Source organism: Uloborus diversus, chromosome 7, assembly GCF_026930045.1.
Source record: "Uloborus diversus isolate 005 chromosome 7, Udiv.v.3.1, whole genome shotgun sequence".
Taxonomy (NCBI): Eukaryota; Metazoa; Arthropoda; class Arachnida; order Araneae; family Uloboridae; genus Uloborus; species Uloborus diversus.
The window spans coordinates 3,420,988-3,443,009 of NC_072737.1; the positions used below are offsets into that span (position 1 = coordinate 3,420,988).

The 22,022-nt window shown below is 34.2% G+C and overlaps 1 protein-coding gene across 1 annotated transcript in view; it reads left to right on the forward strand.

The window, feature by feature from the left end:
• The window catches only part of LOC129225643 (ubiquitin carboxyl-terminal hydrolase BAP1-like), a 59,706-nt gene that overhangs the window by 35,223 nt on the left and 2,461 nt on the right, over positions 1-22,022 (forward strand). The window contains exons 8-10 of the mRNA XM_054860110.1: positions 5,337-5,455; positions 7,634-8,075; positions 18,657-18,749. Of these exons, the coding sequence (XP_054716085.1) occupies positions 5,337-5,455; positions 7,634-8,075; positions 18,657-18,749 (654 nt within the window). The remainder of the gene's footprint in view (positions 1-5,336; positions 5,456-7,633; positions 8,076-18,656; positions 18,750-22,022) is intronic.

Below are 22,022 nucleotides of genomic sequence, written 5' to 3' on the forward strand. Positions count from 1 at the left end.
TTATTAGTTAGTATTCATGATGGTCTTATTTATTAGTGACTTATTTATTAGTAATCAGGATCGTCCACAATCGTACTCTCATCACTCCACTTGCATTCAAATTCTTGCAGATATTTTTTTTTTTTTTTTAATTGCTTGCAAGAAATTTTTTGAGTCTGCAGACAGTTTCTTTTATTTAAGTCTATTTGCAACCTATTTTGCTTAAACGGTTAAGTTCTGTTAGCTGACGATGCTAAAACATTGTCATTTACAAGCAGCTATTTTGATTCAAAAAGGTTTAAAGGTGTGATGTGTGATTCATAGAATGAAGACGTCTGTTTTTTTTAAATTTAGAATTTGATCAAATTGGGTAATTTATCTTTTCGTGCTAGCTGTGTGTACTTTCAAATTGAATAGTTTAATTTACAAATGTAAGCTTACATCAAATTTTTGTTTTCTTTATTTATTATCTTTGTTTTTTTAAAGCGTTGATTTTGTTTATCATCAACATTTGTGCCTGTATCTTACTTCATTGAAATTTCTGTATGCTTTCGGTATGGATAGCACAGTACCTAATTTAAGTGGCACTTGGTGATTTTATACTTTCTAACATAGCGAAAACAGAAAAGCTTGTTTATGGCACCATCATATTTATCCTCTTTTTAATTTTACGTCACTGAATAGGAACTTAATTATTTTTTAATTATGACTGTGTATATTTATTTTGCTCGATTATTTACTTTTTAATGAAACTTTTGAAGTTTTGTTTAGTTATCGAATTATTTCCATTAGTTTGCTCATGTCATTTGGTGGCTTGTTTTATTCTTTTCTTTTTTTTTTTTCTTGTGGTGTATTTGTTAAATTTCAAGTGGTTCATTTTCAAGGTGGCGACAAATCAAGGTGATCAGGGAAAAGTCAGGGAACTTTATTAATCAGGGAAATATCAGGGAACTTCAAAAGAATAACAAAAATTCATGGAAAATTTATTAAATAAAGAAAACAATTTTTTTTTTTGCTTTGCAAAATTAAGTACCTTAATTTACGACGTGTCTTCCATCGATTATCTCTTGAGAAAAAAGTAAAATTAATGAGGTGCGATTATACACCTGCCGCATATTTGTGAATCTTTTTTTCTCAAAGTCAAAGTATTGAATCTTAACTTATTAAACACAGAATGAACTTCATATGATTGCTTCTGTGTCTGTAAAGTTGTTTATTTAACCTAGGTCGAATTTGCCTTTTAGGAATTCCATTCTACGCAAAATAAGCAACCCTACAGGCAAAGAGGAAGCCGTGATTAATGCTTTAACTCCCTTGCCTTTACTCATTGTCTTGAAGTAATTAGCATACTGTAATCATGATTTCAAGATTGCATTTTTCTATCATTGAAAACTGAAAATATGCCTCAAAAATAAATTTACTGTGGTAGGAAATATGTGGAGAGGGGGGAGGAATTTCAATTTAGAAATATTACAGTTGAATGTTTTTCCATTTTTTTTTCCTTTAATCCAAGTCAAATCTTCTGAGTGCTAAAAAATGAAATGATACACATATTTTCCTTCCCTTCCGTCTCCCAGTTTATCCTTAGAATGTTATTTATTTATATAATTTTTAATGGAATTGATCATTGTCATGGTTTTAACTGTTTTCGTTTAATTCACTCTTCTAAAATTAAATTCCCTTCTGTAAAAATTTTCTAAGAGTATTTTCACACTTTGAAAAAAAAAAAGTCGATCAATATCTCTATTTCCAAGTAGAGGATGTGTCTTTTAAGTATTGTACTGATAAAGAAAATTCAGTAAAAAAATAAAAAACGACATTAGGAATAATCATATTTCCAGTTGTCTGACTCTGCAACACTGGTTACAACTAATGATTGTGGGACTATGGGAGTTTTTCTGTTTTTTATCTACACCATTTGCTGTTTTCAATGTTAGCACCAACCACATGCCTTTACCTAATACTGCACCAATGGGGGAAAAGTTCGATGAGGTACGGATAAAAATGAAAAAACAGTTGTTTATAAATCTGAAGCAATTTTTAAAAATGACTTGTCTTTGTTGGTATAAGACTTTAGGGTAACAGGGTATTAGTAACAGACAAGGGTCCAGTAACAGACAGTCGTAAGTTTGGATTTAAATAATAAGAATTTTAAGCGGGAAACACTGATGTTGCTGCGATCCATGAATACGGTGCAACTGTCTAGTGTCATCAGAGTGAATTTTGTGTGCCGGTTGGTATTTACAAGGCAGTGATGGAAGATTATGATTAACACTCACCACGAGGTCTACTGGTGTTTCACGTTCATTTGAATTTAATGAGGTTTTAGTTCCAAAAATGAAGAACTTTTGCACATTTTGAAGAGAAAGGGGGGATTTGGTCCACAGCTCGTCCTTTCCTCATCCTGTCTGTTGCTGGATACAGTGCAGAACCTTTTATCCGGGAACCAAAAAACCGGGAGACCAGAAAACCGGCAACTGTTTGAAGATTTTCCCGCCATTTTTTAAAAATACGCAATTTCGGCAATTTTTCAAAAACTAAGTTTTTTTTTTTTGAAATACCTAAAAGAATATGAACTGTTTCTTAATAAATAACATATTGCTTACGTAAAACAGGGGAAAATGTTTACAAAAACGAACTTCAAAGGGGGGCGCTGGGGAAAATTTCCGAAACATTTTCTTGAATTAAGAAGTACAATCTTAAATCGGAAATTTTCGTGTTTTATTCTAACTGAAAGCTAAAGAAATGAAGAAATGAATATTGTCAAATTCTGATGCAATATTTTATTGAATGGCCTTTAAAATCTAAAGCCGTTTAGAGCGTCAGTGATGTAGCGAAATTGCGGGAAACGCCGAAATTCAGATTTGCGAATTTTCCGGATAGTTAATCGTGGAATCTAGGCATCGTTAAACGCATGACTGTAATAATACTGCAGGAACTCATAAATCAAACTCCTATTGATATTACAAAAAGCAATAGTTATCAATAACCACCGTAATCACAAACACAAAATCTTTATAAAAAAATTTTTAAAAAAAATTTAAAAAAAAACGCGTTCATGAAAACAATTTTTTTTCATACAGAATAGCAGGAAAATCGCACATTTCCGTTCAACAACATTTTTTTTAGCCCTTCCCCTCATTTTTTTTTTGTTTTAAAACATCGATAAGTGGTGTTTTTTTTTTCTTTTTCAGATTGAATGTGAGGGTCTCGGGTCTTATGAATAATTTGAAGTTTTTTGGTGTTTAAATTATTCTTTTACTAGTAGTTTTTAATATTTCGATAGCATTTATAAGCATTTCTAAACTGTTTTCTTCTTATTTTAATATGTATTACTATTTATTGTAGTAATTTAAGTTTTATAAACAATCGGCCAACAGAGGTTTTTAGCGATTCAGAAAACCGGGAAATTCAGATATCCGGGAAAGCGATGGTCCCAAACTTCCCGGATAATTGGTTCACTACTGTATCATCAGAATGGTCAATATCTATTCCTGGGGGTTGGACCTTTTTTTTTTGAAATTGAGTAGTTAGAACTGTAATGAACTAATTCGAAGGATCCAGAAGCAGCCAAATGTTAGCTGAGATGTTGTTGCATGAGAGAAAAGTAGTTTTAAAAGGCTCATAAAATTGTTAACCCGAGAGCAATGCCCTAAGTATGTGTGTTACTGATGCCGCTGCCTTACTGTCTGCAAGACTAATTAGTCCAGGATCTGAAGGGGGTTGAGCATGCATGGAAAGGCTGAGGCAATATTATTTCTGATTATTGTTACAGGCACGATGGTGATTACGAAACCACATGTCGTCGCCCCCCTGGGTGGTCGACAACCCCGGGGGAGGGGGGAAAGCAGTGGGGGGACTATTCACATTTTCTTGAACGTTCCACTGAAATTTTGATGCTGCTTATGTGGCAATAGCCTCGCTCACTATGTTTCATAACTCAGGTGTAAAATCTGCAAAAGGGTTATCCCGATCATTTATCCTTTCCGTAATTACTTCGTACTTGCAAACTTGCATGTTTTAATTTTTTAAAAAGTGCCATTGTGACCCATACGAAGCAGCTATAATGCGTTAAAGGTTAAATAATTAAGTAATTACTTAACTGGGACATTGTTTTGATAATATTACGAAATAAAACCGCCAAAACAGGGGAGCCACAAAATTTACTTTGGTTTATGTCGAGTCTTCAAGGTACATTCCGCAAACTTTTTTTTTTTTTTTTGTGAATTACCTCAAATGCTTTTTGAGCTTGCTTTTATTTCACTTTTCAACGCTTTGATAATAATTAAGTAATTTTAAACAAACTGGATAATGATATTTCAGATTTTATTGGTTCCCTAAACAATTTAATAATTTTGATAATTTCAAAAAAAAAAAAAAAAATGCGTATTTTATTCAAAATTTTTGATTGTTTGTGAAAAATAGAATTTTACTCAGAAATTAACAAAGATATGATCATAGTCATATTTAGCTTTTATCAAGCCCTTGTTGTCGATTGCCACTTTTTGCAGTGTTTTATTTCAAATAATTCGCGAGTTAGGAGTGTTTTAGCAAACGGCTCCCCCCCCCCACTGCTTTGCCCCCTCCCCCGGGGCTGTCGACCGCCCGGGGGGGGGGGGGGGCGACGACATGTGGTTTCATAATCACTATAGTGTCTGTGACATTAATCAGAAATAATTTTGTGTCAGGTCTTCCATGCATGCTCAAAAACCCCCTTCAGATCCTGAACTATACTGCAAATCGTGTTCGAACATGCTACTGTCATTTTGTTTCTCAACGCGTTAACAGTACTTAAATATTTTTAACAAACTGAATAATGATATTCAGGACTTCATTTGAAAAAAAAAATCAAACAATTTTGATTTGGAATTTATTTTGGTCAAAAAAAGTTTGTTTTGCGCATTTTATTCAAAAATTTTGCTTGTTTGCGAAAAATGCAATTTTCCTCAGAAACCAACAAAGATAGGTCCATAATTATATTTAGCTTTTATGAAGCTCTTGTTTTGTTGCGTCGATTGCCACTTTTTTCAGTGTTTTATCTCAAATAGTTTGCGAGTTATGAGTGTTTTAGCAAACTACTGCTTTCTCCCCTCCCCCGGGGTTGTCGACCACCCAGGGGGGGCGAGGACATGTGGTTTCATAATCACCATCGTGCCTGTAACAATAATCAGAAATAATATTGCGTCAGCCTTTCCATGCATGCTCTACCCCCTTCGGATCCCGGTCTAAATACCCTATATAAAAATGACTGATGAAGTGAGATACGGCATAAAGCTTTTTAATTGAAGATCGGGAAATTCTGAAAGTGTTTTTTTCTTCATGACGTTCCTAACGTGTGTCTCTCTCTCTCCCCCCAGCTAGTGAAGCTGACTCACCCGGAGCTGACTTCGGATGACCACGCCGCCGTAGTCGCTGCCATGCACGCCGACCCACCCCCGCCCAACGCGGCAGAAGACGACAACACTCAGCCCTACAGGTATTGCCACCCCCCCCCCCTCATGGGGGGGGATGACTCTCGAACGGATTTCTTGCGGTTCGAAAGAAATTTTGTCATTTCGAATGCATACGAGTGAAGAACGAATACGTTTTGGCAACGCGCCAACATCGAACGCGTGCGTGTCCGAAAATGGCGCACTGCGTTCGATCATCCAATCCTTTTGCATCCTGCTGGTGTTTCTATTATCCTGAAGATGCAAAGTTGTTTTAGCATTTGCTACCTTTAATCTGTTTATCTGAGTTTGTATTTTTAGAATTCATTTATTTTTAACCTTCATTTTTGTTATTTCTAGATCATTGGCAGATTTTAGTGTGTGCCTCATCCATTCGTTTCATTACTTGCATGCAAAAATGTTTGTGATGCATTTACTAATAACATCCTCATTTATTTATCTTTTGCCTACTGTGCCAGCTCGTATTGCAGTAATTTTTAATCCGTCTGGAGTTCAGTTTTTTGTTCGAACTAGCATTTGCGTGCCTGGGAATTGGAGCCCGTCTGTCTATTTTGAATATCACGAGAAAAAAGAAAAATTTGAGGCACAGAGGTTTTAATAAAAGCATAGCTGCAGACTCCCCCAAATTTTTCATGAGAATCCCAAATTTTGATCCCTACTTCCAAACTCCCCAGCGAAGTGCAGGTCTCCCAAATTTTCATAGAAACAGGATTTTCCCAGGATTAAAATTCCAGAAAACAATTCTATGATAAAGTGATCCGTACCGATCACAAAAATGAAAACTTTTCATATACATGTATGAAAATCGTATGCATCGTATCATTTTTGAAATATTTTAATTTTATTTTACTTCCTTTGGAAAGTTTTTTATTTCTTGAAAAATGTACTGAAACAATCCCCATTTTTCTCTGAACTAACTCAATTTTTACCTGCTGCAAGGACTGTTGAAAATAGTTACTTAAATCTTTGAATTTCGTGTCCTATATAGACTTAATTTAGAAAATCCCTATTGGCATTTCAAAAATTCCTTTTGCACTGAAACTTTTTTCGCTAAATTTATTCATACTAAACCTCCTTAATTTTTCTCCCTAAATTGCATTTCACTTGGGAAGCTTTTACACTGTTCAACAATGTCCCCTTCCCTTCCGTTTCCAAGCGAATTCCATTGTGAATCTTGCAAAGTATTCTTTCATGTAAATAAATTGTAATCGGGAAAAATATATTTTCTTATCACTGGAGAGGAAATATATAACTAACTAAATAAATAAGTAAAAAAAAATTTCTTGATTTAAAATGATGCTAAATACTCAGTACCTTAACTGCAGCCAGCATCTGATTGGTTATGAGTAAGAATCTCTTGTGCATAGGGCAATGCCAATGGACCAATCAGGTGTTGGCTGTACATGTCACTGCATCTGCAACTGTTGTTTTCAACCACATGTTTTACTCATAGACTAATAATAAGAGTAGACCGAGCTATGGCAACCCTTTTGCTGCTCATAAACCAAACCATGTGACTGGTGGATATCCTAGCAACAGCGGGCGTTGATCGTAGCAGACAATCAATGCCCGCGAGAAATAAAATAAATAGAATCGATGGAACACGGAAAAATGATATTTTATGGAGTCCGATTTGTAAATTCGTTATTCTAAGTTGTTGCAAATATTTTGTTGATATGGTGAGTTTTTCGTTTAGATAGTACTGTGCATTTTCTTCAGTCAATTTCAATAACTCTCTAAGCAATTAAAGATGCAAGTGCCCAAAAAGAATCGGCAAACGGTAAGATTTTTACCTACCATTTCAATTTAAGATACCGATGAGTACATTTTTGCAGTAACTCAAAACGTTTACGCCATTACGTTCACGCCAACGCTGACCTAGCTGTTCCAAATGAAATAAAAGTTACCGAAAACTGATCAAAAACTATTACTAATGTCAAAATAATGCATAACTAAAAGAAAAACAGTTCAATCTCTGCACCTGGAAGTTTTTTTTAATGAAAACACATTGTCTTAAAATACATGTCGAGTGCCAAACTACAGATAATGCTGCCATCTGGCAACCATGCTGCCAAAGTTTTCGCCAAGCCTTCCACCAGTCACATGATGTATCCATGAACCAATTTTTTCATCGGCAAGTCCGGGAAACCTCGGTCTACTCTTATTATTAGTCTATGTTTAAAACGGATTTATTTCCCCCCCAGCCTGGAGAGCAAGGTGAAGGCCTCCCTCCCGGCCGCCCTGGACAGCCACAACTACGCCAAGAGCCCCCTCATGGAGGGGCTGGAGGCGGGGGGCCCGCCCCCCTACGAGGACCCCAGCGCCTCAGAGTCCTCGGACGACGAGCGCCGGGCGCCCCTCTCCATCGACACCTCCTCCCCGGGGCTGCTGGCCCCCCTCTCCATCCAGACGGCCTCGCCCAGCGCCGGCTCCAGCACCGACACCTCCTCCGAGATAGGCTCCGCCTTCAACTCCCCGGGCCAGGGGGGGGCCCTCTTCGACGACGTGCGGGACATCGACAAGTTCGTGGTCATCCGGGTGGTGGGGGAGCCCCCGCCGCCCCGGGAGGAGAGGGAGGACGCCGAGGCGGAGGCCGCCAAGGGGAAGCACCCCAAGCTGATGGAGCCGCACCGCTTCGCACCCAAGGTGAGGAGGAGGTCGTTATGATTGATCTCCCACTAGATGTCTCTGCGTGTTATTGCATGCGTCCCTCTCATTATTTATTACTCGGTTGCTCAAAATGGTGATTGAGGGAGAAGTAATTCGGGACTTTATCGTAGGCCTCCTTCGGTCACCGGACCTGACACCACTTGATTTGTTTCTGTATGGATTTGTGAAGGATACTGTTCACATACACCTCTCGCTTGCTCACTGTGACAATCTAAAAAATACACGCACTGCAGCAGTTACAATTACTTCTGTGATTGTGAACATGCTTCAATGCGTAGGGCGGAAGTTTGAGTACAGGTCTCAAATCGTTCAGGTGTCTGGAAGAGTCCATGTAGGACACATATAAAACAATGAAAGTATGCCAACAAAAGTTTTCAATTTTCTGCTAGTTTTACTGTTAGAAATACACACAATTAAAAACTCCACTATTCAGGGGTCGAAGTGTTCCTATATATCCTATATTTTCAAAAAAAGCATCAAAATCGTCCTATATTTTTGAAAAATGTCCTATATTTCTGTTTTTTATCCAATTTATTTCTTTAAAACAACAGTAAACAAACTATCTGACTTCGGATTTTTCATCGAGAGTACGCATGCAAACGAATTTAAATTAACGAACGCAACTGACTAAATCCTGTGACAAGCATCCTCTCTCATTGGCTACAGCAATATGACGTCACTGTAGTGAGTGTAGTTTCGAGAACGAAGTCTGGAGCCGGTTTTAGAATTTTGCGTTTGGCAACAGCCGTTTGTTTTGTTTTGCAGCGGGTTTTCTTTTTCGTTTTCGCTGGTACATTTTTGTGTTCAGTGCATTTTCTCACTGGAATGTTCTAATAGTCTTTTCGCAATCTTTTCTTTTTGTGGAATTTTATAGCACGAAATATCTGTATATTTGTGCTACAAAGCATTGGTTATTTCCTGTTAGTTCTCAACACAAAGACGGTTTTTGTTTATTTATCGATATAAACAATGTTTGTGACACTCTTCTATCCCTGCAAAACTTGTGAGTTGCTGTATTAATTATCAATCGATTTCACTTTGTTCAATTTTTTTTTGTCTATAAAGTACACTGTTTTTTCAAAAATTATTCTTTCAACTACAGGAAAGTCATTTCAGGTGTAAGTTATAATTTTGTTTGAGGGTTTTTTTTTAAACAGAATCATTGATAAGAATAACTAAATAATATATATGCATTATTTCTTTTTTCGTAGCGAAACTATTCATATAATGCGTCCTATATTTGTCCTGTATTTCTTGTGGAAAATGTCCTATATGTGTCAAGTCGTTCACTTCTACCCCTGACTATTATCCGAAAAATTATTTGGACCACACAAGGACATGTGCTGTTCATTTCCTTACGCTATGAAAAAGAAATATTGTCTCCTCAAAAAAATTATCACTCAAATATCAACATTAATTAATGTTTTAATTAACCCTAAATGAGTTTTGATTAGTTTTTTCTGGAAGACTGCACACACTTGTGTGTAAACTTGCAGACAACCAAAAATTGCCCTTGAATTAGTTCTGTACTTCCCTTTTTAACTGCGATCGGATGTTTTCGAAGAGCTGCTCGTTCGTTCTTTGAGGCAAAACGATGTTTTAATTTCATGTTATTTTTTGCATCGACCTACTTCGTACTTTCTCCGAGAAATCTCTGAATCCATCTCTAATATTCAATGAATATTTCATGCCAAATGGCAAGTGTTGTTGACATAAACCTTTCAATATATTTTTATTACCAACTAGCTGCATTTCCCGTCTTCGCCTGGTCTACTTTGAAAATGAAAATTGTGTCAAGTGACGTATATTCAACAATCAGGGGTAAAAAATAAATAAAAAAACATCATGATTTCCCTCCCAAACAATGACGACAGATATTAAAATACTTTTAAGAAATTAAGTCCAGAAAGATGGATTTAAAAAACGTAACCATGGAAACACAAAATAAAGTAAGTTTGAGGAATTAAAATGCGAAAGAAAATGGTTCACGATTTGAGTGGAATCGAGATTTTTTAAACTTGATTTTAAAAGGCTTGTAACTTTTTTTCCTTTCGAGATAAAAGTTTATTTTTTCGACCATAGGTCGAATTTGATCAGGAGTGAAAAAGGTCGCTTTTTCCAATGGCGTCAAAAAGAAAGCTGTGGGACCATTCTTTCACTTTTTATTGATTTATTTAATGAAGAAAGTAGTGCCTGAATTTCAGCTAAGCCTAAAAAAAATCGAGCTGAAAACGCAAATAACTTCTGCCGTAATAAAGTTACAGCATTCAATCAAATTGCGTAGAACGCGGAAACTTCTACCCTTTCTAACGATGTGTAATATTAATATGGGCAAGTAATTTTTCACCCCCATATTCGGGAATTTATGTGAAAATTGGACGTAAATTGGAATAAAAAAAGAACTATTCATCGAATGTTTTTCGAACTGGTCTGCAAACCTTCTCAGGACTTAAAGGAACAAACCAGTGGTTGGAAAAACTACATTTTTTTTGTAGCGAACTACAACTACAACTACTTTGTTACAAATGTAGTTAACTACAACTACAACTACTTTTTTCAAAATGTAGCAACTACAAACTACTTTTGAAATGTAGTCGCTACTTCGCTACTTTCCAAAAAATAAGTAAATAAAAAGCATACACAATAGGTTGTCCCTCAAAAAATGAAAGTCGATTTTTCAAGTCGCGTACACTCTTGTATTTTTCTTCCTATGTCAAAACAATTGTGAAGAAAAGTTTCATAAAATTTGCACAACGGCAACCCGTGCCGACTTGCACCTGAAAGTGTAAAACAGTACTTGTATGCTAGGCCAAATCGAAAAAAAGAAAGCTTTTTTTAGAAACTCGAAATTCCTGTAGAAAAAACGCTGCCCTTTTCCCAACACCCCACATGTACCACAAGAACATTTATTCAAATTAAAAAAAATTAGATATGCCACACTTGACCTAAAATTTATAATTTTATTTAAAAAATTGTTTTTTTTTTTTTTATTTTTCAGTTATATTTTAAAAAATTACATATAAATTTTAATAGAATATCAAGTTCAAAAATTACTGGCGAACACATTTACAGATCAACAATTACAAACGAATAATAAAAAATTATATATTTTAAATGAAAAATTTAACTCAACCACCTGGAAAAAATCCATATCTTTGAGTACTATGTGGGAGACTTAAAAATTGCAGGAAAGCAAACATTTCTTTTTAACGTAATTACCTACTTTTCTACTTTACTGTTTATATTTTTCAGCTTGATAATTTCATAAAATCTTACATATCTGATAATGTGTATCAAAAACTTAATTTTTTGAAGAAACTATAAATGTTAGGCCACGTGTGGGATATCTAAATGGTTTTTAATTTGAATAAATATTTTTGTGGTGCATATGTGGGGTGTAGGAGCAACGTTTTATCAATAGAATTGTTGAGTTTCTAAAAAAACATTTTATTTTAATTTGGTCTAGCACTATGCAAATGCTGGTTCACACTTTCAGACATAATCGACACTTGTTGCCGTTGTTCAAATTATATGATTTTTTTTTGACGTAAAAGGATAAAATATAAGAGAGTGTGCGACTTGAAAAATCAACATTCGATTTTTTTTGGGGGGGGGGGGGGGGGACACCATAATACACAAACACACCGTAAGAGGATTGAACAAAAAAAAGATTGATAAATAAGCTCATCAGAAGACACTAAGAAAAATGTCCATTATCATACTCTCATACACTGTAATGCTCGCATTAAGTCCTCCAAAACAGTTCATTTTAATCCTTTTCTATAATAGTTTCAGTAGCTTCTTTTTATTTGGTGAATACTGTCGAAAATTTAAGCCTCGCTAAAATATTTTTGTTTTTTAATCTTCGGTCTGTTCATATAAAATTCACCAAATTTCAACTCGCGAAATCACTGATATCTTCATTTTCGCGAAAATAAGTGCTTTTTTCAATATAAATATTGGTGAAATAAAGAAAATTACGACGGCAAACAAACTAATGGCGTTGAACAGATAGAACGTATGGCGTCAAAATGAAATGCCTGAGGTCAGCTCGTATTTTTATGAGTCTTATTTCGCATTGCATTCGCTGATGTACTTGTGTAAAATTTGCGCCAGTCAAATTCGTTTGAAACTTGATTTTTTTTTTTTGTTTTCAGTTTAGTTAAAAGTAGTTTCCAGAAATCGCTACAAACTACTATTTTTTTGTAGTTAACTACTCACTACACTACTTTTTTTTAAAAGTAGTGCGCTACACTACAAACTACTCAAAAATGTAGCTACTACAGTAGTGTCGCTACTTGTAGCGCGCTACTTCCAACCACTGGAACAAACTGTGAAAATTTCAGCGCAATCGGCCGGGTAGTTCTCGAGTTTTGCGAGTTCAAACACACAGACGCTTTTTGGGGACTTCATTTTATACTATGTAGAGATACTTTCAATATATTACAACAATATATTTTTATTACCAATACTTTCAATAGGAAAGTTCTACATAGCAAAATATTTCAGTTTTCAGATTAAAACATTTTTTGTCTTTTAAAAGTATAGTACCTTAAAAATTTCAACGCCTCGAATTAAGTGGAACCTCGGACTTTCGAGACTCGGATTTTCGGGACTCTACTGTATATATTTTTCTGAAAACAGGGGTGATTGTGTTTCAGTATTTCACCGGATTTCCGGTAGTTTCATCTTGAATTCCGGTATCTCCATCTTCGAAAATACCGGAACTTCTATATTTTCAGAAAAACCCACTTTAATACCAACCTTAAAATATGAGGTATCTGGATGATATTGGCTCCATGGATGCAGGAAAGAGGAACAAGTTTAATTGGGAATGGTTAACACTAGAAAGACGACGTTTCCCGTATACCTAGAAAGACTAGCAGCGGTCATTTTGACCGCTATACTTAAAAATGTGAAAATGATTTATTTTCGGGATTTTTAATCATAGGAAAGATTTGTTTCGATGCATTATAAACTCATTTAACAATTTACTCATAATATAACCTGTAAGTTAATCTGAGACAGCTTTTTTTTTTTTTAAATTTATGTTCTATCAAGTGAAAAGCATATATACAGTATGTAAATGATATTGTGAAAGATTAAATTTGTGCAAAATAGAGGACATTTTCTAAACATGTAATCACTAACAAGTATTTTCAACCATTCATGTGATTCATTTCTTAAATGCATAAATATCGTAATATACTTACATTACTCTTCTTTACAATATTTACAAATAATCATCTTTATCACTTTGCCTGTGCATGAGCCACAAAATGTCTTTTTGCAATCAGAACGAATAGTCATAGTTTTATTTCCGCATTATTTCAGTTGACATCGTTTTTGTTTTTTCTCTCAGGTAGAAACTATCATCATCTTGTTGTGCAATGCTAGGTTTCGAAAAATTATCGCAATCAACTGATGAAAGTATGTTATTTTCATCGCTAAGAATGTATTCCTCCCCAGATAATTCAGACTACGCATCCCAAACCGGAATCAATTTCAGGCAAATCCTGCAACAGTTGGAGGAATTTATTTTCTGGAAAGTTTTCCTTTACAACGGTCCTTCGCGACATCATAAAGAGAATGATTAGGCTAGATCTTTCAAGAACATCGAAGACAAGAAACGCCTATGTTTTAAGCCAAACACATGTTTTGGTGCACGAAATAATTCCAGCACAAGTTTTTAGAATCCACCTGGTATAAATTAATCCCTTTTCGAAACCAAAAGAATGTTGTGTGTCCGGTCCCATGCTTTTCAAAGCCACCTTTCTCAACTTTGTCCCCTGCTATAACAGCAGAAAAAAAAAGAGGAACGTGAATAACAGGTGCTTCGCATTTTCCTAAAACGGTTCAAAGAACTGCACCTGACCAGCAGATGTTACTCAGACCCACTAATTACAAAAGAATGCTATTCGCCCTGACAAATAACAAAAAATCCGTAGTGCACATATCTGGGGCCTAAAGAAATAAAATTTACTTTTGTGAGATCTTAATACATAGTTAGGAAAAGTCAATAAAGGAAAAAGAGTTTGAAAATAAAACGCAGTAAATATGAGCGTTTGAAAATTGTTTGCGGTCAAAATGACCTCCTCCGTCTTATCTATTATCTATTTTTCTATTATCTATTTTTCTTATATTAGTAATAGTTAATAAATATAAAAAAATTGATAGGGCCGGATTTTGTTTTTGTGTTTCTCGCAACAAGTCCTTTGCATATGCTGATGATGGTGTGAAGGCATTATTGCAACATTCTACAAATACTCATAAAAGAAACCGGGAACCATTAAAAAATGCTGGCTTTAGAAATAAATGTAATTAATGGCTAAGGATTTAGATACGAAGGAGGAAAATAAAACGTTCTTTGAAAAATTTTAAGCAATGAGAAAAATTAAAAGAATTTATTTCTCACCATGTGCACATGGACGTATTGAGTCCAATTAAAACTTCGAGTTTTAGCGCCAAGAAGTAATTATGTATATAAATTATTTATGTACAAAATATGATGTGTACATACACGTAATGTGTATATATATATGCAGATCAAAACACTTTTTCTTCTTCGAAAAAAAAAAGTTCAGGTATTTTTTCATGGAGTCACAATCACCCCTGTGAAAACCAGTTAGTTACACGCATAGCTGTAGATAATCGTTTAAATGTCCGATGATCTTTAAATGAATAAATTGACGGAATGTGCCTACTGTGTTACTATGCTAGAGTAACGGCATGGGCAAATATCCTTTACATCTTGTTGAGGCTCCCCTCTAATATTTATTTTGCCAGTTTGCCAGTTTTTTTTTTTTTTTTTTTTTTTTTTTAAAGCTAATGATGGGGTGGTGTCATTGCACATGTGGTTTTTATGGGCTGGGAATTGTGAGAATTTCAATCTTCAGTCTCGCAGAATTTTGCTTTTACGGCTTTTTTTTTTAAGTTTCAAAAAATCAATTAATTCAACAAAAAGCACATGATTGTCAAGAAAAACTTCTTGTTTTTCCTCAGTATGCTTTGTATTGGCTACTATTTAGAGAAAAAAAAGAAAAAAACTTATATATTTTGAAAACGAGTAGCAGATGTTTAGAGATTGTTACCCAACTTCTAGAAAGCCAAAATTTGGGGTCTCCGAATGATGGCCAAGCGTTTGCTTGCAAGAATCTTAAGTCAGGCTGACAGTAGCCAGCCAGATTTTAAAGGCGTAAATTAACCAATCCATAATTACTAGGTATATTTATTGAGAATTTCTAATGTATTTTTATTTTGTAAGTTTTTAATTGCACATATATTAGGATAAATGCAATATCGATCGTTAAAAAATCCAGCATCATCCTATAATACAACTCCTGTAATCTGCATTAATCCGCCATTAGAGATTTCATTATTATTATTTGTGCTTTGTTTCATTAGAAATTAAGGATTGTAAAGGAGTAGACAGAGAGAGAAAGAGAGATAGGTGCTAAAAAATGTATGTTGGAATATTCTTAAGTCATTGAGATACTAACAGGCAATGAATGAAATATTTCACAAACTAAGGATGACAATGAAGAAAATTTCAGATTATGTAACTACTGAAATAAAGCAATTTGGAATCTATTTTTTAAATGATTTTGATTTTTAATATTTCGACCCAGTGGTTAATGAGTGTTAGTTCTGATGCCAGCGGAGGAAATTGTTTCACCTTACTTGTTGATTCGTCCCACATTTGGCGCATGATGGCTGAAGATTTGGCGAAAGTGTTTTTGAATTCTGGAGAGGCTAACCATTGGCTGCCTATTTTGTAATTAAATGTGCCTAAAACTATTAAGCAGTGCATTATAAATACTTTTATCGTTGTCGGCATAAAACGCATCAGAAACATTTTCTGATATTTATCAGAGAGATGGGTGTGGCTTAAGAGTGAATTTTCTAAGTTAATCAGTTACTGATATAAGGAGGTAATACCAGGTAAGATGGTGTTGTAGATTGTATTGCACCCTAAAATTTCTTGAAAGTGTTCAATCAACTCGCTGTTTTAGAGTTCAATCTCTGACCTCCCCCATCCTCTTGCCCCATGGGCGCCCATATGTAAAAATCTAAGGGGGGGGGGGGCTCAGAAATTTTCCCCCATGGTTAAACAGAACATTTTCCCCATGGAAACTGATTTCAGTACAGACTAGAGATATCAAAATTAGACATTTTTAATAACTTATTCATTGATGGATAGAAAAGAATTTTTTCTTTTTTTTTTACATTTTTGCAAAGAAAAAAGCACTAAAAGCAAGGAAGTTCTCATCTCAAAGGGGAGGCTTGAGCCCCCCCCCCCCTTGCCCCCCTATATGGGCGCCCTTGTCTTACCCTGCTTTTTGATGAATTTAGAAAGTTGTTGATATTAATGACTGTCAAGGATAGTGTCAAGGATTTGCGTTCATCTTAGAAGGGAACATTTAGGAAATCTAATGACTGCAAAAGCAAAGGAATCTGATGTTTGTTACAGTAAAAAAATACTTTAAATTTGTCTTTAAAAATGTTTCGACTTAAAAATATAAATTTTATATCTTGTTGATTAATTATTCTATTATTTACTAATGGCAAAATAAAAATAATCAATTTTGTTCTAACATTCATCTGGTTTCAAAGTACAAAAATTCCTCCTGCTTTTTCATTTTGTTTCTCCTGCTTTTCTGCTTTCTCAAGTTGGAAAGTCTGAACTCATTAATATTAATAATCAGTACAAAAGTACAGGGCTCAAAAATTATACTGTCCAACATGCCCAGGGCATGTAAAAATTCTGATTGGGCGTAACCCTTTTACCCTTACATGCCTGGCTGGGCATGTAATTATAATTTTTTTTTACTGAGTATTGGTGATTTTAATGGCAACTTGTTATGTACTATTTATTTAAACTTCTATTTCTATTTTATATTGAAATAATTCTTGATTTGAATATAAAGCTGTTAAATTTTTACTATACAACGAATCAAGATATTTTTGTCATTATACAATAAAAAAACCCAAGCATATCAAATTTTTATTGGGCATGTATTTTTTACACAAACATGCCTGGCAGGGTATGGAACATTTTTGAGATTTTCCTAGCCCTGCTAAAGTGCTGTAAAAGCAGTTGTTTTCATGAGGCTTTCATTTTCGGAAACGTGTGCTCATTGTGAAAATTCGATCCTCTCAAAATTTCTTTTTGTAGAGAATTGTTCTACTTTCGGTTCTGTTCATATAAAAGTCAAAGTGTCGTACAAAATGTTCATCCCTCAAAGTTGCCGATATCTTGACTTCAGTTTTGCGAAAATAAGTGCTTTTACAGTATTGAAATGTTGTGACTCATTTTGGATGGTTGGGAGTATTTGTTTTTTTAGACTCCCTGGATTTTTCCTTCTCTAGTCTGTACAAACTGCTGACTGCACTTTTCTCATAACGGATTATCACCTTAGTGAACCAGTTCTAAATAAGCTCACTTAGGGCAGCTTGAATTTCCTTGATGACTTATTAATAAAGAGACATAATTCCAGTGGCCCACACAAGGGGGGGGGGGTCCAGGGGGTCGGACCCCTCCCATAGGTCTTGTTTTTTTTCTAAGATTGATTACGATTCTACGTATTTTGTACGTAAAATATTTCCAAACGAAGATAACAATAATTTCAGTTCTAATAAATGAAAAAATAAAATCGTTATGCTAAAAGATTTTCAAAAATATTGTGCACTCTTCCTACAACAAATGACCTAAAAGAAGTAGAATGGTGATTATAAATGAACACACTATAATAATGATGTTTTTAGTTTTGTATTTATAGATTAAAAATGAGAATCTATGAACTTCTATAACCATATGATGCTTCTACAACGATGAATTTGCTTTGCTGAATCCATTTCTTAACTATAAGAAAAGTAAAAGCATAAAATTATTTTGCTTTCTGGTAGTTTGTTTAGGTATGTTTCGTTACAAAATGCTAATTATTTATTCAGTAGTTTATTTTTTACTGTTTTCGGTTCTCACGAATCGACAAAATCAAGTCAATATGTTTAACGACGTATTGATGCCAACATTAAAGACGTAAGAGTGCACAGTGCAGGGGAAAAAGAAGAAAAAAAATGGATCAAATGTTTTTGCGTTTTTTGGTAACATTTAACAATTTAACATCCAACAAAAAAAATATAGGAGTTAGTGAGAAAATATAGGAGAATATCTGACAATTGTGAAAATATAGGAAATATAGGAGGACTATGAGTCCTGGTTTTAGAAGATTTTTATGATAAACTAAGAGTGTTTCTAGATATCGAAACTTCTATGCAACGATTTTTTTCTCGCCAATTTGCTACTTTGATACATGGAGGTCTGACTACGTTTAAGCATAATTTTTGAAGCTGGTACAAAACAACAGATAAAATCATGTACAACCAAGGTTTGTTCCTATTTTTTATACGCCACTCAAAATTGCGATCAAAATGATTATACGCAAATATGCTATTTAATTTTATACTTTTATATTATATTCGAACATAATTCGATACTCTTGCATGAAACTTGCCATCGTAACACCACTAAGATATTTTCCTGAATTGATCTTCCAGGACTTGCTGTCTCTGCTGAAGACTGTGGAGACTGAAATAGCGATGTGTGAGAGCAACCTGCACGATGAGATAGAGAAGAGGAAGAGGTATAAGGTAGGTCCACAATCTCATCCTCTGTGGGCAGGATTTGAAAATATCCCGAATTTTGATATATATCCGATATTTTCAAGCAGCACAAACTGGTCTTCAAAGTAGTAAATCCATCCTCAAATCCCTCTTTATTTTCTTATATTATTATTAGAATATATATATATATATATATATATATACGCAGCAAAACTAAAAAGCCAAGTAAATATAAAATTAAGCAAACAGAATTACAAATATTAAACAAATTATAAATAACAAAAGATGATAAAAAGGAAAAATGCAAACAGCTATTAAGTAGGAATAGAAAAAGAGTGAATCCAGAGCTCATCAGCCGTGGAGGATTCATTAATTATGGTCAAAAGACCAAAATTTTAACTATAAACTAGAAGAGAATGCTTAAGCTCCAGTACATGTAATATAGAGTAACAATGGGCAAACGCACCACTTGCGAAGCTAAAAACAATAAACTAGAGCTCAAACCTAAGCTATTGTTTTTAGCTTAGCAAGTGGTGCGTTTGCCCATTGTTACTCTATATTACATGTACTGGAACTTAAACATTCTCTTTTAGTTCACAGTTAAAAAAATTTTGGTCTTTTGACCATAATTAATGAATCCTCCAGGGCTGATGAGCTCTGGATTCACTCTTTATCTATTCCTACTTAATAGCTGTTTGCATTTTTCCTTTTTATCATCTTTTGTTATTTATTATTTGTTTAATATTTGTAATTCTGTTTGCTTAATTTTATATATATATATATATATATATATATATATATATATATATATATATAGATTTAATTTTAAGGTTTCTCTCATTATTTACATCTAATATTTCAGTTTGAATTTCTATCAATTTTAATGGAGTTATTTTAATATTAGCTGTTTCACTCATTTTTCTTCTGTTAGCTACTTTTACAGTTATATGATTCAGAAAAAAAAAATATGGATTGGTTGGTGTACCATCATAACAGTCTTTTTTTTTTCTGAACAAACATTTAATATTTAATTAGGCACTCTTAATGTGAATTAATATTGTTACATTGCTAATAATTTTATGAATATGAAGTAAAAAAGGGAAATTATATTACTTTGTTATACTAATGATTGATGTATTGATACATCAATATAGAGTACATAACTTTTTGGTTATTTTTAATAATAAATGAACAAATGATTAATATACTTTTTATATTGAAAGTACGGTAGTTGAGAAAATAAACATTGAAAATGTCAAAATACCATGATTGTTGACAGACAAGAGTGATGACTAGAGGCTCATTTTACGGCATTTCTCTCCACAGAATTTAAATTTCTTGGAGATTATTTGTGACTAGCTGCGTTGCCTGGCTTTGCCCGGTCTACCTTCGAAAAAACCATTGCATCAAGTGAAGTATCTTCAATAACCAGGATTAAATGAAAGGAAAAAAACCATCATGTAAAATTTTCTCGCCAAACAATGACGACAGATACTAAAATACTTTTTAAGGAATTAAAATAAAATGAGAAAGATGGATTTAAATGGTGTAACCATGGAAACACAAAATAAAATAAGTTTCAGAATTGAAAATGAGAAAGATGGAAATAAACAATGGATTCAAAAAGCGTTACCGTGGAAACGAAAAATAAAATGGTTAAAAACTTGAATAGAGAACTGATTTTTGAACTTCATTTAATTCGCTTGTAACTTTTTTTCTAATGGAGATGGAGGGTTCAACTTTCGACCTTAGGTCGAGTTAGATCTGGAGTAAAAAAAGCAGCTCTATCCAATGCTGTCAAAAAGAAAACTGTGGGACAATTCCTTCACTTTTTATTGATGGATTTAATGAAGAAAGTAGTGCCTAAATTTCAGCTAAGCCTAAAAAAATTCGAGCTAAAAACGTAAAAAACTCCCGTTGCAATGAAGTTAGAGCGTTGGAACACATTGCGTAGAACGCGGAAAATTCTTCCCTTTCCAACGATATAAAATATTATTATTTGCGAGTCATTTTTCATCCCCATATTCGGGAATTTATGTGAAATTGGGCCTAAATTGGAATAAAAAAAGAACTATTCATCGAATTGTTTTCGAACTGGTCTGCAAACCTTTTCAGGACTTAAAGGAACAAACTGTGAAAATTTCAGCGAAATCAGCCGGGTAGTTCTCGAGTTTTGCGAGTTCAAACAAACAGACACTTTTTTGGACACTTCATTTTATACTATGTAGAGATTAAGGAGGGGACAGCAGTTTAGACCGGTCAAAAAATCCACTTTTTTTTTTAATGTCATAAATTGTTAGTAAAACTATTCGAGAATATGTTGCCAAAATTTCAGCAAAAAATCCCGATGAGTTCCGATGCCATGAGCGCTTAGAGTGACCGTGGAGATCCGAAAAAGTTTGTAGCTTTTTTGTTTCAAACGCATTTTTCTCGAAACAACTTTTTTTTTTCGACGGGTGGGCATTCTGGCTCGAAGAGTTTTTGACCCATCGTTCTGAAAATGTGTGTGAATATTATTTATTCAACGATACTCCATATGAACCTAACTCTTTGATGATATTATTTATACAAATATTTTTTTAATGCTAGAAGTGTGAAAGAAAATGGTAGAAAAACATAACATTGTTATCAAGCATCTCAAAATTTCCAATTTTTTGATCACAATTAGGTTCATATTCTTAGGAAATGTGTTTACGAGAGAGAAAAATTGTAATGATTACAATCAAGAACTGTGGCTTCAGTGATGCCCACCAGCAACAAGCTCTGATTTCGACTGCCCATGATGACTTGAAAAAATGACAAGGTGTACTTCATAAGATGACTAAAATAATCCTCCAAGCTTAAAAGAAGTTCTGATTATTTCTTTGCAGTTAAAAAAAAGCATGAAATTTCATCCCCCTGAACTGGTTTCTCCCCTTAATATAGTGAGATTTTCTATCCCGACTAAGGAGAAGCCAAGGAAAAAAAAAATATCGGTCAGATCTCACTTCCCTATTTGGCTCTGTATTTTGAAAGCAAGAGCTAATCTCAATTTTGATTTTCGTGTTTAGCAGGACAAAAAGCTTCGGAATTACAGTATAACTTTGATTTAAGGATACCCGATTTCAGTGTTGCCAGATTGGGGGAAATTTCCCCATTTTGGGGAAATCTGGTGCCGTCTGGGGAAATTTTGGGGAAATGGGTTTTGAGGGGAATTCTTTATGGAAAAAATTTTTCCTTGGGGAAAACCTGGGGAATTTTTTTTTTCGTATTTAAATTCGCGTCTTGACATCTAGTAGTTATATTGTTTGTATCAAACAG